This window comes from Musca vetustissima, unplaced genomic scaffold (genome assembly GCF_032173495.1).
Source record: "Musca vetustissima isolate MV318-11 ecotype Yass unplaced genomic scaffold, APGP_CSIRO_Mvet_v1 utg78731, whole genome shotgun sequence".
NCBI lineage: Eukaryota > Metazoa > Arthropoda > Insecta > Diptera > Muscidae > Musca > Musca vetustissima.
Genome location: NW_026885998.1, coordinates 1,503 through 20,119, shown reverse-complemented (window position 1 = coordinate 20,119; position 18,617 = coordinate 1,503). Strand labels below are relative to the sequence as shown.

Sequence of the window (18,617 nt, the reverse complement as noted above, 5' to 3'; positions counted from 1 at the left end):
ATCGTTGTATTTTTTCCAAACCTAAATTAAACTTTAAACACGGGTGACCAAAACTAACGCAACTGAAATTTCAAGCAAAATAAATGACTTTAAACTTTTTTAAAAATAATCTTATAGTGAAAGTTTTTTTTTAGAAATAAATAGGTAATTTAAATCAGTAAGCGGAGAAGTATATTCTGACGGGGCCGCCCAACGATACCCCACAAAACTACCACGGAACTCTAACTTTCTACGGATATTTATTCCGAGCCAGGGCAATATTTCATAATTCATTAAAGGTCAACAGCACCTCTTCTTTACACTGACATATTTTCCGAATATTACTAATATTAAGTACAGCCCTAATAACGTGTCCATCACTGTGGGTTGTTTTGTGATGCTCGGCTTATAATCGACTCGAAAAAAAAACCCCAAAAATATGTTTTCAGTCCACTTCATCCAAAAATTATTATCTGATCATCACCGAAAATTATACGCATTGTCCTTGACATTGACACATTTCAAAGCGATCAGCGCTATATTTCCGCCCTACAGTGTGGTAATGGGTTACTAAATAATATCTTAAGACGTAAGCACCTGTAAATATTTAAGTGTAACTCCCACATCAGAGTACATGCGGCAATATAATTGGTATCAATTTTAAGGCCAACCACTCTTCTTGCATATACTATCAACTTCTCGGGTCTATGTCCTTCAGGAGTAAATATATACGCTCCAGAATACCGACCGATCTTTATCAAAACAGGCATGCTTATTCTTTGGCCCGATCTCCTTCTCCACATAAAATTTCACGATGTTCGGGCCATAATTGCGGCCTCTGGAGCGACCGATCTTTACCAAAAAATAAAAAATAGGGGTCTTCATTGACCAGAACCCATCTTATCTCCAATATATATCTTCGTCCGATTTTAAGTAAATATTGTACCGAAGACTCAAAGCAAGCCTATTGTCACAAAATCCTGCACAACGTACTGAAGAAAGTATAGCCTAACGTGTGTCAAGTTTTATTGAAATCGGTTCAGAATAGATAAAGCTTCTATATACATTTTCGTCCGAGAAAAGAGTGCACCAAAACCCTATAATATACGTACTGATTTTAGTATAGGCTAACGTGTGGAAAGTTTCGTTGAAATCGGTTGGGATATGGACATATCTTCAATTCATATTTTCGTCCAATTTCTCAGCCATCGTCCGAATATTTTTCATAATCGCTGATAATTTGCTGTGTACTGTATGTGTTTCCACAAATTATTATACCCTTCACCACACTGTGGTACAGGCTATTATGTCTTTGTGCATATGTTTGTAACAGGCAAAAATAATCGATATAGACCCATGGTTGCTTTTGAGAATATGCATAGAATCACTTTCTGAGTCGATTTATACATGTCCGCCCGTCAGTCTGTCTGTTCATGTTAAATTGTAAACAAAGTACAGGTCGCATTTATGCTCCGAATTGGATGAAATTTGGCAAAGCACATTTGTTTGGCCCAAGGACAAACCCTATTGAAATTGGGGAAAATCGGTTCAGATTTAGACATAGCTCCCATATATATTTTCGTCCGATTTAAGGTAAATGGTGTACCAAAGTACCTATACATCTTTCGATTTGCACGAAATTTGGCACAGCGTAATGAATAAAGTCTAGAATGATGTGTGCAAAGTTTCGTGAAAATCGGTTCAGATTTAGATATAGCTCCAATATATATATTCATATCTTCATCCTATTTTAGGTAATTGGTGCACCAAAGTCTCTGAAAATCATTCGAGTTGCACGAAATTTGTCATAGCGTATTGAATTAAGGCTAGAATGATGTGTGCTAAGTTTCGTGAAAATCTTTTCAGATTTAGATATAGTCCCCATATATATCTTCGTCCGATTTAAGGTAAATTGTGTACCAAAGTCTCTATATATCATTCCATTTGCACGAAATTTTGCACAGCGTAATGAATAAAGTCTAGAATGAAGTGTGCAAAGTTTCGTGAAAATCGGTTCAGATTTAGATATAGCTCCCATATATATCTTCGTCCGATTTAAGGTAAATTGTGTACCAAAGTCCCTATATATCTTTCGATTTGCACGAAATTTGGCCCAGTGTACTAAATTAAGTCTAGAATGATGTCTGCCAAGTATCGTGAAAATCGGTTCAGATTTAGATATAGCTCCCATATATAAATTCATATATTCATCCTATTTTAGGTAATTGGTCCACCAAAGTCTCTGAAAATCATTCGATTTGCACGAAATTTGTCATAGCGTATTGAGTTAAGGCTAAAATGATGTGTGCTAAGTTTCGTGAAAATCTTTTCAGATTTAGATATAGTCCCCATATGTATTTTCGTCGGATTTTATGTAATTGGTACATTTTGGCATAGGGTACTGAATTAAGTCTAGATTGACACAACTTATTGAAGTTATATAAATTAGTCTCTGGCAAGTTTCCCTGTAATCGGTACATATATAGATATATAACAAAAACGCGTAGTCAATTTCTTTTTCCTTAAATTATAATGAATTTAAAATAAATGCTATCTTTTTTTTTTGTTTGGTGAATAAAGTTTCAGATACAAAACTGGAAAAACCAACATAATATGTATTTTTTGAATATGTTATGCGGCATTTATTATCTTTGCAATTTTAGTTGCTTCAGTTTTGGCCACCAGTGTATATTCGACGGCAACACCGATTGACACTTTGTCGTTGAATGTAAGATGTCGGAGAAATACTACTATATTTAAAGTGGCTTTGTTCGGTATTGATATTATTAAAATGTATTCAGGAAATAAATGTAGAACAGTATTTATAATAGTTTAGATACATTGTATTAAAATACAATAACATATGTTTATCGCATTTTCAATTTCGATTGCACGATTTATTTTATTTGCGAACACGAATTAAGTCATTAATTTGATGCATTTATTGTAAATGTATACAATGTCATATTTGTAAATCAATACAATTACAATAATTGTCTCAATATATTTATTTTTATTGCGATAACATGAATACCCTTCCCAGAAGGCATTAAACGGCATTTACATTAAAACTTTTTACCGGGTTACATGTATACAATGGAATTGACAATTGAAACCCCCTGGGTTAACGAAGTCCGGTACAATGTAAATGTACTATTATGTTATGTTATGTTACACACATTATAAATTACGGACCGAAATAGGTATAACCTCCACCATGATATTATAATATCCACCACATAATTTATTTAATGGTCGGGAAGTTTTTATGCAGACAATGTTACTGTAAAGTAGGTCCTTCATGCTCTGAGAAAATTTATATGGGGCCGATATGTCAGCTTCAAAAAACCCGGAATACCAAATGCAAGCCACTTGGAAATTTCGACGAAAACTTTATGCGTTGATATATACTATCTTCCAATATTACAACCAATTTGGTAGAGAATACTGCTAAAACCATTTAAATATAAAGTGCAGAAAGACCACTTGAAGAATTTTACAACTAAACTTAAAAAAAATTACAAACCTCATGTTTACCAATCGTAACGTAATTTCCTGATTTGCACACATATTCATAAAGAATCATCATTTAATAACTTATTTATCATAGACGGTATTGAATATACATCTTTATTATGACATTAAACTGAACAGTAGTAATAAATAACCAGTAAGGAAAGTAGTAAAGTCGGACTGGGCCGACTATATGATACCCTTCACCACATTGGGTATATTCTACATATGTATCCGAAAAGACGTCGCTGTACTGTTTAAAATTTAATCTCAATCAGACACCCATTGATTATTTGGTGTACAATTAGCATGAACCGATTTCAAGTAAACCTGCCAGAGATTAATTTATATTAACTTCAGTACGTTGTGTCAATCGGCCTAGTTATGGATCTTTAGTGCACAATTTACTTAAAACTATCACATCATTCTATATGTGGAAGCTATATCTAAATCAGAACCGATTTTCACGAAACTTAGCCCACGTCATTCTAGACATAATTCAGTAGGCTATACCAAATTTCGTGCAAATCGAAAGATATATAGGGACTTCGGTACACCATTTACCTAATATCGGGCCATACTATATATGGGAGGAGCTATATCTAAATCTGAAGCGATTTTCACGAAACTTAGCACACGTCATTCTAGACTTAAATCAATACGCTATGCATTTCCAAAAATCGGCCGAAACTATACATTGGAGCTATATCTAAATCTGAACGAATTTTCACGAAACTTAGCACACATCATTCTAGACCTAATTCAGTAAACTATATCAAATTTCGTGTAAATCGAGAGATATGTTGGTACTTTGATACACCATTTACCTAAAATCGGGCGATACTATATATGGGAGCTATATCTAAATCTGAACCGATTTTCACGAAACTTGGCACAAGCCATTCTAGACTTAATTCAACACGCCATGCCAAAATTCGTGCAAATCAAATCATTTTCAGGGAATTTGGTGCACCATTTGGCTATACCAAATTTCGTGTAAATCGAAAGATATGTAGGGACTTCGGTACACCATTTACCTTAAATCGGACGAAAATATATATGGGAGATATATCTAAATCTGAACTAATTTTTTCCAATTTCAATAGGGTTCGTCCTTGGGCCAAATAAGTGAGCTGTGCCAAATTCCATCCAAATCGGATCATAAATGCGACCTGTACTTTGTTAACAATTTAACATCAACAGAAGGACGGACGGACAGACGGACGGACATGCATAAATCGACTCAGAAAGTGATTCTATGCATATTCTCAAAAGGAACCATGGGTCTCTCTCGATTCCTTTTGCCTGTTACAAACATATGCACAAATACATAATACATAAAAATCAACTCTAAATCAAGTTTTTTTTTTAATTAAATCAATAATCATATTTGCATTAATGCACTTGTTGATGAATGAATGCATGGAATAGAAATGACAATGTCAAGGTAACGCCCCGGCAATCACATTGCAAATCAATTGTTGGTGTAATTTTATGAGTATGGCTACCTTTTTGAGAGTATAATAATAAATTTTCTCGCCTATTACCGAAGACAAACAAAGAAATAAACAATCAGACGTAAAATCATAGAATACTACAAAGTGATAATTTGTTACATTGTTGATTTGGAATCATTTATTACCTCTGCTTTACAATGTTGCGGAAATACTGCAAACAATACCAAACTGAAAATGAGTGAGAACCGGAAGCGGCAATCTGAATTGGAACTATAAAATACTCTTTGGAATTTCAAATTAAGCTATTACAAGTGGAAATCAAGAGGTATTCGTTAATTCGTCCTCCTTGCGGGATCGCAGTATTGCGGTCGAGTAAAGCAGAACTTTTTTCACTTCGCCATTGAACTCCAACTACAACTGAAACAATACACCTGACGATCGAAATGGATAAACGATTTCTAATTTTCCTGATATTGATGCCGCTCTTGGTATTGGCTCAAAATCCACGTCGCGATGAGAACGTAAGCTAACAATTTAATTACATTTGACAGGACGTTACAGATAGTGAATCATAAGGAAGAAAGATTAATTGAAGAAATTTTGAAAAATATTGAATAAGTTATGTGTAATATTTGTGTAAATGTATTATTTGACCAAATATGTAAATGATCGTCTAATGATGGGTAAAATTGAGTCTCGTTATAGATCGAATATTTTGTATTCATAATTAGCTCATTAAAAAGCCAACTACTATTTGTTATAATTTATCACCGGATAAAATTTTTGTATCAGTGTTTTTGCGTATTTGTCAACTAGTTTTCAATATAATCAGTGTTTTGGTCCTCGAATAAAAGTCCCGCCCATTTGTTATTTGGAACATCATTTTGATGAAATAAGATGGAAATATATATATGGAAGCTATTTTATGTAGAGCGCACAGACATAGTCTCCTCCATTTACACCATTTGAATAAAATCGGACTAAAGTATATATGGAAGCTATATTTAAATCTGAACCGATTTTAAACTTTCCAAAAAATTTCGTGAATATGGAACAAACATATACTCCCCTGTGCGCCATTTACATAAAATCGGACGAAAATATATGGGAGCTATATCTTAATCTGAACCGATTCCAACAAAACATCGCATACAACAATGTGGACCTAATTCAATACTCTGTGCAAAATTTTATTTCAATCGGACCAATATTGGGAGTTTGGTGCACGACACTATATATGGGAGCTATATCTAAATCTGAACCGATTTCAACCTAACTTGGCATACATCAATCGAGACCTATTTCAGTACTCTGTGCTAAATGTTGTCTCAATCGGACCAATATTGGGAGTTTGGTGCACCATTTACTTAAAATCGGACGAAACTATATATGGGAGCTATATATAAATCGGAACCGATTTCAACCAAACTTAGCATACATCAATCGAGACCTATTTCAGTACTCTGTGCAAAAGTTTGTCTCAATCGGACCAATATTGGGAGTTTGGTGCACCACTTACATAAAATCGGATGAAACTATATATGGGAGCTATATCTAAATCTGAACCGATTTTAACCAAACTTGGCATACATCAGAGTTGACCTAATTCAATACTCTGTGCAAAATTTGGTCTCAATCGGACCAATATTGGGAGTTGAGATGGAGACATAATTTCGCACAGAGTATTGATTGGGTCTTGATTGATGTGTGCCAAGTTTGGTTGAAATCGGTTCAGATTTAGATATAGCTCCCATATATAGTTCCATCCGATTTAAGGTAAATGGTGCACCGACGTCTCTAAATATCTTTCGATTTGCACGAAATTTGGCACAGCGTACTGAATAAAGACTAGCATGATGTGTGCTAAGTTTCGCGAAAATCGGTTCAGATTTACATATAGCTCCCATATATATGTTCGTCAGATTTAATGTAAATGGTGCACCAAAGACCCTATATATTCTTTGATTCACACGAAATTTGGCATAGCGTACTAAATTGAGTCTAGAATGGTGTGTGCTATGTTTTGTGAAAATCGAAATGATGTGTGCTTAGTTTCGTGAAAATAGATTCGGATTTAGATATAGCCCCATATATATTTCGTCCGATTTAATGTAAATGAGACTTGAATGACGTTATTGGGTTTTGTTGAAATTGGTGCAAATGCAGCCATAACTTCCATATGTATTTCGAAGGGTGTCTGATAGAAATTAAAGTTAACAGTGCAGGATACCGAATACCATGTACCAATTTTGCTAAAAATCGTTTTGCATAAATTTGTCATATGGTGCGCAGACGACTTAAAATCGGTGTGAATGAAATTAAATTTATCATAGGTTGCAGAAAGAAGTGAGTATGTTGCTTCGAGTGTAAGGATACGTATGTACAATATACCCAAAGTGGTGAAGGGTATCATATAGTCGGCCCAGTCCGACCTTTCTGGTTTTTCAATTATCCCCTGTTGCCCTTCAACGCGGTACTAGAGGTGTCTGTTGAAACCCAATGTCAATAATTCGATTCACGGTGTGTGAGTGTCCTATCTATCTATTTATTGGTTTCATATCCTTATTGTATTCATGAAGTGTGCATTTACCCTTTTTTATTTCAGTATCCTCCACCAGATTTTTTGAAAAGATTTATAACTATGCATGATGTTTGCGTTGGAAAAACAGGAGTATCTGAAGGTATGTAAAAGTTATAAGATTTATGACAGGATGAGCATTATTTTCAAAAATTTATTTTTAAATCGTTGTTGTATTGGTTGAATCGATTGTGCGATCAATTTACGGCAAAATACAATTTTTGCCAAGTTTGGACATAGCCCCCATATACAGAATTGGTTGGAAGGTAGTTCCTTTGTCTTATGTTCGAACCAAAGTTGCTAAACTATGTTTTATTAAAATTTTTATTTCGCAGAAAACTACCAACCACAGAAATGAAATAACCGCCCCCTATTATATTTATGTTCATGGTCATAGCTTAATTATACCCTTCACCACACTGTGGTACAGGGTATTATGTCTCTGTGCATATGTTTTTAACAGGCAAAAGGAAACGAGATAGACACATGGTTCCTTTTGAGAATAAGCATAGAATCACTTTTTAAGTCGATTTATGCATGTCCGTCCGCCTGTCCGTGTTAAATTGTAAACAAAGTACAAGTCGCATTTATAATCCGATTTGAATGAAATTTGGCATAGCTCACTTAGTTCGCTCACAAGGACGAACCCTATTGAAATTGGGAAAAATCGGTTCAGATTTAGATATAGGAACAATATATATTTTCGTCCGATGTAATGCAAATGGTGCACCAAAGTCCCTATATATCTATCGATTTGCACGAAATTTGGCACAGCGTACTGAATTAGGTCTAGAAAGATGTGTGTTATGTTTCCTAAAAATCGGCTCAGATTTAGATATAGCTCCCATATATATTCGTCCCATTTAATGTAAATGGTGCACCAAATTCCCTATATATCTTTCGATTTGCACAAAATTTAGCACAGCGTAATGAATTAGGCCTAGAATGATGTGCGTAAAGTTTCCTGAAAATTGGGTCAGATTTAGATATAGCTCCCATATATATTTTCATCCGATTTAATGTAAATAGTGCACCAAAGTCCCTATATATCTTTCGATTTGCACGAAATTTGGCACAACGTAATGAATTAGGTATAGAATGATGTGTGTTAAGTTTCCTGAAAATCGGTCCAGATTTATATATACCTCCCATATATATTTTCGTCCGATTTAAGGTAAATGGCGCCAAATTCCCGAAATATCATTCGATATGCACGAAATTTGGCAGAGCGTACTGAATTAAGTCCAGAATGATGTGTGCTAAATTTCACAAAAATCGTTTCAGATTTCAGATTAATGTAAGTAAATGGTGCACTAAAGACCTAAAGAGTGTCTGATTGACACAACGTACTGAAGATAATATAAATTGATCTCTGGCAAGTTTTTTGAAATCGGTTCAGATTTAGATATAGCATATCTTTTATATATATTTCATGTTGATTGTACACCAAGAAATCAATAGATGTCTGATTAAATTTTAAAAAGTGCAACATACCAAATAGCGTGTATTAAGTTTGCTTTAAATCGATTTACAAAATTTAGAATAGGTTGCAGAATAGCATGTGTAGGGATTGATGTTAGTCGGTCTACTTATAGATGAAGATCACATATTTAAGTTCGTTCAATTTCTGTCAGGATACATATGTAGAATATACCCAAAGTGGTGAAGGGCCCAGTCGGCCTAGTCCGACTTTAATACTTTCCTTACTGGTTTTTCTATTGAATTGGCTATAATTAGACATCCTGGGTTTTTGCGTTGTCAAGTTTCTCAGAATATAATTGTTTGTATACATATATTATTAATGTTTTTTTTTTTCTTTTTGCTCAGATGCCATTAAGGAATTCAGCGATGGTGAAATTGTCGAAGATGAGGCTTTAAAATGTTACATGCATTGTATATTTCAAGAAATGCATGTTGTCGATGATAATGACGAGATGGATTATAACAAATTGAAACGTCATTTGCCTGCCGAAATAGAAGACTTTGTCGTCAATATTCTCAATGTCTGTGAATCGCATGTCCCCCAGGGTGCTAATCAGTGTGAACGATCTTGGTCTTGGCATATGTGCTTCAAAACAACGGATCCCGTGGTAATTATGATGATCACATTTTCATTTTATAGATTATCTATTATTTTTTTTTTGTTTTCAGCATTATTTCCTACCCTAAATGGATGATGGACAATGACATATTTTATTTAAAAGAATTAAGTTAAGTATAGGTTTCAATGTTTCTATAATTTCATTTAAATAAATATATTTAGTTGTTAAATAGCAAGCACACTGCACAACCTGCCACATAATTATTGTTTTGATTCGGGCTTGTCTGTATAGACATGAGCTTTAAGGAGAGCACCCCATTCACGGTTTCAAAAACTTGAAATTTGTTATTTAATTCAATTCGAACCTCTACGAATTCAAGAATGTTCCTAATATATTTCATAGGCATTCATTTCTCAATAATTCTTGAAGATATAGGCGATTTATTGTGTTCGCATCAAACGACGCGGTGTTTTTACAACTGTTTGGCACGAGAACTCAATTTGTAAGGCGCTTTCAATGCCATTCTTGCATTCCGTCCTAGATAAATGCCAGAGGAGTACAGCGGCGAAGGAATTCGGTAGCACAACATTTTGAATGGTGATTTAGGATCCCCCACGAGAATTACAGGAGATTGCCACAGTTCGCCTAATATCATTTTGGAACCGGGTCTGATAAATTGCGTAATCTGACAATCCAGAATTTCCCTCAGATCAGACTACATCCACATCATTGTCTCCGTTAATAGATCATTAGGTTTCATTACCTTCGAACGCCGTACTTTCCGGAACCATGGTAATTGTCAAGGTTTCAGAGATTTAACCAACTGTCCCCGGAAGCTGATAGATATTTCAGAGACATCATCACTGCTGCAGCCCCCAGCTGTACGAATACCCGAAAAAAGACCAAACATCCCATGTTACGATACTTGCGAATGATCTTCGTCGTGAAGTGAAAGAGCTCACGCTTTACGTCAGCAGCGTGTACATCGCGCCGATGAATAGATGTACCCCACGTAATTTAGCCGACAATAGTTCGCATCATTGGAGTAGTAACGGTTATATCAATCTTGAATCATGGAAGGAAGTATTATAAAACGTCTGACACATTTAGATTATTATTAAACAGTTCCTGAAGCCGGGAAATTCGGCAGGGTGGTCCCGCTACTGAAGCAAGGGGGATTCTACCACCACTAGCGAAGATGCTTGACACTGTACTCTTCCGATGCTGTGCATTACACGCCATAACCACACATATAAGCAGAGGACATAACAAACAGGGCGATATAAGATTTTTAGTTGCTCTTGACCCACCGAAAGCCTTCGGTACTGCCAATCACGGGGGACTTAGAGAAGACCATCCTCCGGCTTAATTTGAAACGTTGGACGATCAGTTATATGTGTGGTCGCCCGACACATGTGGAATTCTGAAATAAGAAGTCAAAAGACCGTAGAGTAAAAATATGGCGTTCCCCAAGGAATATGCATGTATCCGCAACTGTTAAATATCTACCTTTCTGAAATATGTTAAATGTCTGATATCTGATTTGGTACAGTTCTTCCATCTGAGGAATATGAAGGTATTTGAAATCCAAAGCCATACTGTGTTCACCACATGGACGATTGAAATGGAGCTCCCACAGAACATTATTATCGATGGTGCTCAAATTCCGACCACAAACTACCCTTATGTTTTAAGAGTAACATTTGATTGTTTATTTAAATTGCCCATGCTAGTCACCGCTATTTGCCACAATATGAGAGGCAGGTATAAGGTCCTAAATTAACTCCGGCAGCAGAAGTCGGAGTTAATTTCACCGTTAGATAGGTTACTTCCACCCATAGGGTATTTTAAAAACAAACAATAGTTCTTTATCACATAGCCCCAAAGTTCTTTCTTTTGACATAATCCCACAAAAAAAATGTCAAGGGGTTAAATCGGGTGATCTAGGCTGCCAATTGGGCGGTCCCGAATATAAAATAAAATGTTCACCAATATCTCCTCTCAATAAGATCATTATTACTAGTGATGTAATGTATGCGGCACCGCCTAGTTGAAATCAAGTCAAGCTCTTGTATTTTGGAAAAAAAGAATTACGGTGCAGGCGTTGTCCCTTTGAAAAACCATGAATCGATGGTTAATTTTAAATCAGTGTTGACATAAACATAATAGGTAAAAATTAACCCTCAAAACCAAGTCAAAAATTTTAAAAATTCCACATAATAAAACAAATAATAGGCTTTATTGTAGACGCAATTAGCTACGCGAACGTTGCTCGGAAAGTAAGGAGCATACAAATTGTTTGACCTCAAATTATTCTACAGAAATGTTGCTAATGAAATTTTAGATAGGGCCTCCAAAGACAAGGAAACCATATTCATATATTTTCATCGTTCATTTTCACTTTTACCCGATCCTTGCCTTGGACAAAAAAGAGGCACAGATACTACATATGGACGGAATATATAATTTTGTTTCTTAATGAACTTTAGAATTACCAAAAACTTGACCTATGGCCAATTTGTCCTTCTGCTTTCCTTACACACTCGCAAATGACTTTTCCACTCTTAGGTCATGAACTCGAATTTCAGAATCTAATTCAGTTTATCGTTTTATCTTCAAATATTTGTGCAATTATACAACCCTTGGTGTAGAACATATTATTTTCCATTTTATTTTTCGCAACAAAGCCTATATAACTTCTGTGGCCATAAGGCTGATAATAAAATATTATTAACTTAAGAATATTTCAATATAATTAATATACAATTCATTTGATTTTATTCTATTAGTATTAAACAATATAAATTTAAAAAAAAATATGCGTCTCACCAAACCCTTTTAATACTGTTTTTTTCCATGAAACTAAATTCGTGTAAGTATTCTCTCTATTTTATTGTTGATGTCATTCGCAAACAACCAAATACGGAGTTAAACCAAAAAGTAGTGCTGTAAAAATTTGTGTATTGAAGATGTTCCATTAATTGACATTAATTGTTTACCGAACATTGTTGACACTTACCACGGGATCTGCTTTTTTCCAGCAGCTATGCAACCAAAAAGCCCTCTCACAGGTGGTATCACCCTTCGGATAAAGACACTTTTTGCCCATATTTATTGCTAGGTCATGCATAGAGTCGGGCATCAAATCCAATACCTTTTCGAGGTGCACCTCACCGTCGTCATGCAGCACATCCATTTCATCGAATATACAATACATGTAACACTTGAGCAGTTCGTCCTCGTGTATTTCCTCATCGCTGAACTTTTTAATTGCCTCTAGAACATGTGTAAGATGATAGGGAGATGGGAGTTGAAATGTGAATACGTGGGAAAATTTAGTGGGAAAAATCTATGCGTTAGATATCGAATAGCAATTTTGGTGATGCAAATAGGAATTTTTTTATACGCGCAACGAGTTTTCGGAGAATTTGTGAAATTTATATAGATTTTCGGGGGAATTTGTTATATAAATAGAAATTGACAAAATATTCTTTTAAAAATCAACGCCTCTTATAGAATTTGAAAAAATATTCTTTTAAAAATCAACGCCTCTTATAGAAATTGAAAAAATATTCTTTTAAAAATCAACGCCTCTTATAGAAATTGAAAAAAATATTCTTTTAAAAATCAACGCCTCTTATAGAAATTGAAACCAGTGAGCGGAGCAGTATAGTCGGACGGGGCCGACCATATGATACCCTACACAACTTCCATGAACATATAACTTTCTGTGGTACCACATTCTGAGCTTGGGCAATATTTCGCGATGTTTGCACCCTCATGACCCACCAGAGGTCCACAAATATTACTAATATTCAGTACAGTCCTTCTAATTACTTGTCCAGATTCTCTTCAACGTGGGTTGTTTTGTGATGTTCGGCTTTCAATTGTGGCTGGTAGATCGACTAGAAAAAAAAAAAACAAACAAAAAATACGTTTTCGGTCCACTTCATCCCAACATTATTATCTGATCATCACCGAAAATTATAGGCGTTGTCCTTGACATACCTGGATATTAGTGAAAGTGATGCGTGCTATATTTCCATATTTCCGCCCTCTAGTGTGGTAATGGGTTACTAAATAATATTTGAGTACGTAAGCACCTGTAAACATTTAAGTGTAACACCCATATCCGAGTACATACGACAATACAATTGGTATCAGTTTAAAGGTTAACCACTCTTCTTGAAGATACTATCAACTTTTTGGGTCTAGGTCCTTCAGGGGCAAATATATACGCCATAGAATACAAATTATGTCATTTTTCACACAAAAGTCAGGGTCCATTTGACCCGCTAAATATTGACCGATCTTTGTCAAAACAGGCATGCTTATTCTTTGGCCCGATCCCCTTCTCTATGCAAAAATTCGCGGTGTTTGGGCCATAATTGCGGCCTCAGGAGCGACCAGAAAAACCGACAAAAATAAAGTTTTTGGTCCATTTCATCCCCTAAATATTAAACGATCCCTTTCAAAAACAATAGGGGTCTTCATTGGCCAGAACCCATCCTACATGCAAAATTTCGTGAAGATTGGTCCATAACTGTGGCCTGTATCGTGTTTACAAATTATAATGGACAGACGGACGGACGGACGGACGGACGGACACACATGTCTAGATCGACTCAGCTAGTCGAGATATGACGATCGGTATACTTAAAGGTGGGTCTAGGACCAATATTTCGCGGTGTTACAAACATTTGGGGCTGCACAAAGCTATAATACCCTGACAACATAGTTGTGTAGGGTATAAAAATATTCTTTTAAAAATCCACGCCTCTTATAGAAATTGACAAAATATTTTAAAAGTCCTTATAGACATTGAAAATATATTCTTTTAAAAATCCACACCTCTTATAGACCTTGAAAATATATTCTTTTAAAAATCTACGCCTCTTATAGACCTTCAAAATATATTCTTTTAAAAATCCACGCCTCTTATAGACCTGGAAAATATTTTTTTAAATATCTACGCCTCTCATAGACCTGCAAAATATTTTTTTTAATATCTACGTCTTTTATAGACCTTGAAAAAATATTGTTTAAGAAATCCTCTTAAAGACCTTGGGTTTTTATTTAAATCCACACTTCTTAAAGACCTAGGAAGACTTTTTTTAATCCACACCTTCCGTATACCCTTTTTATACCCTACACAACTATGTTATTATAGTTTTGTGCAGCCCCAAAAGTTTGTAACGCCGCGAAATATTGGTCCTAGACCCACCTTTAAGTATACCGATCGTCATATCTCGACTAGCTGAGTCGATCTAGACATGTGTGTCCGTCCGTCCGTCTGTCCATTATAATTTGTAAACACGATACAGGTCACAGTTATGGACCAATCTCCACGAAATTTTGCATGTCGGATGGGTTCTGGCCAATGAAGACCCCCATTGTTTTTGGAAAAGATCGTTTAATATTTAGGGGATGAAATGGACCAAAAACTTTATTTTTGTCGGTTTTTCTGGTCGCTCAAGAGGCCGCAATTAAGGCCCAAACATAGCGAATTTTAGAATGGAGAAGGGGATCGGGCCAAAGAATAAGCATGCCTGTTTTGCTAAAGATCGTCGGCCCCGTCTGACACTACTGCTCCGTTCACTGGTTTATACACGCTTTCCATAGACATTGAAAAAAATATTTTTTTTTTTTAAATCCACGCCTCTTGAAGGCTTTGAATTTTTCTATAGACCTTGAAAACATATTTTATTTAACATCCTCGTCTCCAATAGATTTCCTATAGACCTCGAGGAAAATATTTTTAAAATCCACGCCTCCTATAGATCTTGAAAAATAGATATGTTTTTAAATCCACTCCTCCTGTAGACGTTGAGAAAGGTGGAGAATACGTAAAAAATAATAAAACTATTTTAATTTTAATGTTCATTATACTTTAAATTTGTCCAGGCGAATTCAACTCCTTGAATGATTTGTCGGAGACCCCACAAAGAATGGAATTTGGCATAACAGGATCTTTCGGGCTGAAGACAAATGTTCAGGGAATTTCCGAATATTGATACAGTCCCATAAAAAGGCCCTGTCTTGAAGTGGATGTAATTTGGAATTCGGAATTCAATGTCTAGAAAAACTTAGAAGAGGATCAATAAAGGCCCATGTTTTGGTTTTGTCTCCATTTCTTGAAGGTTGTAGGCACATTTTTAACCGAATTCGGCGGTTTTTCCATAGCTACCATATAAATCACACATGATTGTCGGTGTGTTGAATGTTCTAGCCGAATTTGCAAACCAGACTAACTGTCAGTGTAGAACTATGTTTTGACAAAATCCCCATATTTTTGATAGTATTAATGTCCATCACACATTGAAAGTGTAATAAGTTCCGCCTGACCAAATTTATTGATGTATTTTACTTGTTCTTTATACAAATAGTTACAGAAATTTTGTTCTTTACATACCGTCAGTTACACCAGTTTTAGCAACACAAACATCATGTACTGGTCGAAGTTTCTCCAATAGTTCAGGAGGTGGATACTGGAATTAGGAAAATAATAAAAAAATATAACAATTAAATAAGCCAGAACAATTTTGTAAAGCTTAGATTTTTCAAAATGATTACTTTGATTAGCTACATTGTAGATGGGTTAATAATTTTATTATGCCCTACACAACTATGTTGTCAGGGTATTATAGCTTTGTGCAGCCCCAAATGTTTGTAACGCCGCGAAATATTGGTCCTAGACCCACCTTTAAGTATACCGATCGTCATATCTCGACTAGCTGAGTCGATCTAGACATGTGTGTCCGTCCGTCCGTCCGTCCGTCTGTCCATTATAATTTGTAAACACGATACAGGCCACAGTTATGGACCAATCTTCACGAAATTTTGCATGTAGGATGGGTTCTGGCCAATGAAGACCCCAATTGTTTTTGGGAAAGATCGGTTAATATTTAGGGGATGAAATGGACCAAATACTAAATTTTTGTCGGTTTTTCTAGTCGCTCCAGAGGCCGCAATAATAGCCCGAACATCGTGAAATTTTGCATGGAGAAGGGGATCGGGCCAAAGAATAAGCATGCCTGTTTTGATAAAGATTGGTCAATATCTAGCGGGTCAAATGGACCCTGACTTTTGTGTGAAAAATTACAAATTTTGTATTCTATAGCGTATATATTTACCTCTGAATGACATAGACCCGAGATGTTGATATTATATCCAAGAGGAGTGGTTGACCTTTAAATTAATACCAATTGTATTGTTGTATGTTCCCGGATGTGGGAGTTACACCTAAATATTTACAGGTATCACCGTATCCGTATATTATTTAGTAACCCATTATCACTCTAGAGCGCGGAACTATAGCGCTGATCGCTTTGAAATGTTCCATAAGGTTCCAGTTATGGTCAAGGGCAACGCCTATAATTTTCGGTGATGATCACATAATAATTTTGGAATGAAGTGGACCGAAAACTTAATTTTTTGTGTTATTTTCGAATCAATATATAGACCACAAATGAAAGCCGAACATCACAACACAACCCACGGTGAAGGGAATTTGGACAATAGGTGTACTGAATACGCGTAATATTCGCAAAATATGACACCTCAGGAAGAGGTGCTGTTTACCTCGAATCGGGCAAGAAGATGCCAATACCACGAAATATTGCCCAGGCTCAGAATAAACATCCGCAGAAAATTTGAGTTCCGTGGAAGTTGTGTAGGGTATCGTATGGTCGGCCCCGTCCGACTATACTGCTCCGCTCATTGGTTTTCATATATTTACATTTTTTAAGCAAAAAACCTAATTTAGTTCTCAACAAATTAAGTTGTGAAAAATTCGAGTAAATCGTAAATACTATCTTAAGCTTCGCAACTCTTAAAGAAAATCCCTACACGAAATCTGTTTAAATATATTGGCCATAAGTTTACCGCCCCATTTTGAAATAACGGAAAAGTCAATATGTCATGTCCGCAAAGTAAGTAACACAAACAGTTGAGATAGTGCAATAGTGCCAAAGAAATCCATAAATGAAATTACAAAAAGAAAAAAAATGAAACATCAGATGAAAGAAAGACGAATGAACGAAGAATATTGCTAAATAAGGGCATAAACTGTAAAAATAAAAATTTATAATAGCAGCAGAGATATGAGGATGACGATGATGATGGCTGGAAATGGACTGCTGCAACTCTATATAACAACCAAGTGAAAAATACAAACAAACAAATATACAAACACATGCACATTATGTGTATTTGTACACATACATTCATATGTGTATATATAGTTGACTATGGATGACTTTGAATGCAATGTCAATTTTATGTGAAACAACTGGGTCTCTGAAGACATGGCTGTCATGTGTAAAGTATTTAAACGTTTGTATAAAGTTAAGACTAATGAGTTTCTTAAAATGTGGCTCAAGGATATCTTTAAAACACCCAGGTCATGTAAAAGTCTTTGGAATAAACATGAACTCCGTATAATGACCTTTGAAAAATATTCTTTAAAAAATCCACGTTTTGCAATGGTATTTAAAAATATTCTTCAATTGGTCCACAAATTGAAAAAATAAAATTATTCCTTAAGAAACCCTTGCCTTGTGTTGGTCCTTAAGCAATATTATTTAAAAATTCACGTTTTGTAATGGTCCTTGGAAAAATATTATTTAAAAATTTACGCCTTGGTCCAGTTTTGGCATTTAGCCAAATTGTACTAATCAGCTGGTGAATGATCCTGACCAGAATCTGACCTCCAGTCTTGAATATTTCGACGGGTAACCCATCGTCTTTATTGTTCTTCAGTCGATTAATTGCTACTCTGACTTCATCAGTGTACCGTCATCTCTTATTGGTTTTGGGGTATCTTCTTCACCGCCACTATTTGATACCAAAAGCTTTTCAAAATGCTCTTTCCAGATCCTCTGCACGCTGTCTGTATCGGTCACCAGGTTTCCTTCTTCATCTCTACAGGAGGATGTGCCTGCACCAAAACCTTCGGGACAAGAAGTGCTTTCGTCAAGCAGGTGGGTGGAAGGAGGTCTCGGCTACCTGTTGTGTTTGCAACTTTTCGACGTCGAGTTTCCGTGTTGT

At 35.6% G+C, this 18,617-nt stretch overlaps 2 protein-coding genes across 2 annotated transcripts; one reads left to right on the top strand and one right to left on the bottom strand.

The window, feature by feature from the left end:
* Positions 1 to 5,392: 5,392 nt before the first annotated feature.
* On the top strand, positions 5,393 to 9,696 carry LOC133333419 (general odorant-binding protein 83a-like). Its single transcript, XM_061541736.1, has 4 exons — positions 5,393 to 5,470; positions 7,555 to 7,630; positions 9,355 to 9,617; positions 9,679 to 9,696. Exons 1-4 carry the CDS (start codon positions 5,393 to 5,395, stop codon positions 9,694 to 9,696), a joined length of 435 nt encoding a protein of 144 aa, XP_061397720.1.
* Positions 9,697 to 12,489: 2,793 nt separating this feature from the next.
* LOC133333417 (general odorant-binding protein 83a-like) lies at positions 12,490 to 17,568 on the bottom strand (the record flags this gene model as incomplete). Its single annotated transcript, XM_061541733.1, has 4 exons — positions 12,490 to 12,515; positions 12,589 to 12,845; positions 15,982 to 16,057; positions 17,512 to 17,568. Coding segments are annotated over 4 exons (408 nt in total), but the record flags the coding sequence as incomplete, so codon positions are not given.
* Between the last annotated feature and the right edge of the window lie 1,049 nt (positions 17,569 to 18,617).

Bases quoted from the DNA above. Each gene is read 5' to 3' on its own strand.
- LOC133333419 (XM_061541736.1), top strand. From the start codon at position 5,393: ATGGATAAACGATTTCTAATTTTCCTGATATTGATGCCGCTCTTGGTA. The intron at 5,471-7,554 runs GTAAGCTAACAA...TTTTTATTTCAG, and splicing joins ATCCACGTCGCGATGAGAAC to TATCCTCCACCAGATTTTTT. The intron at 7,631-9,354 runs GTATGTAAAAGT...CTTTTTGCTCAG, and splicing joins AAAAACAGGAGTATCTGAAG to ATGCCATTAAGGAATTCAGC.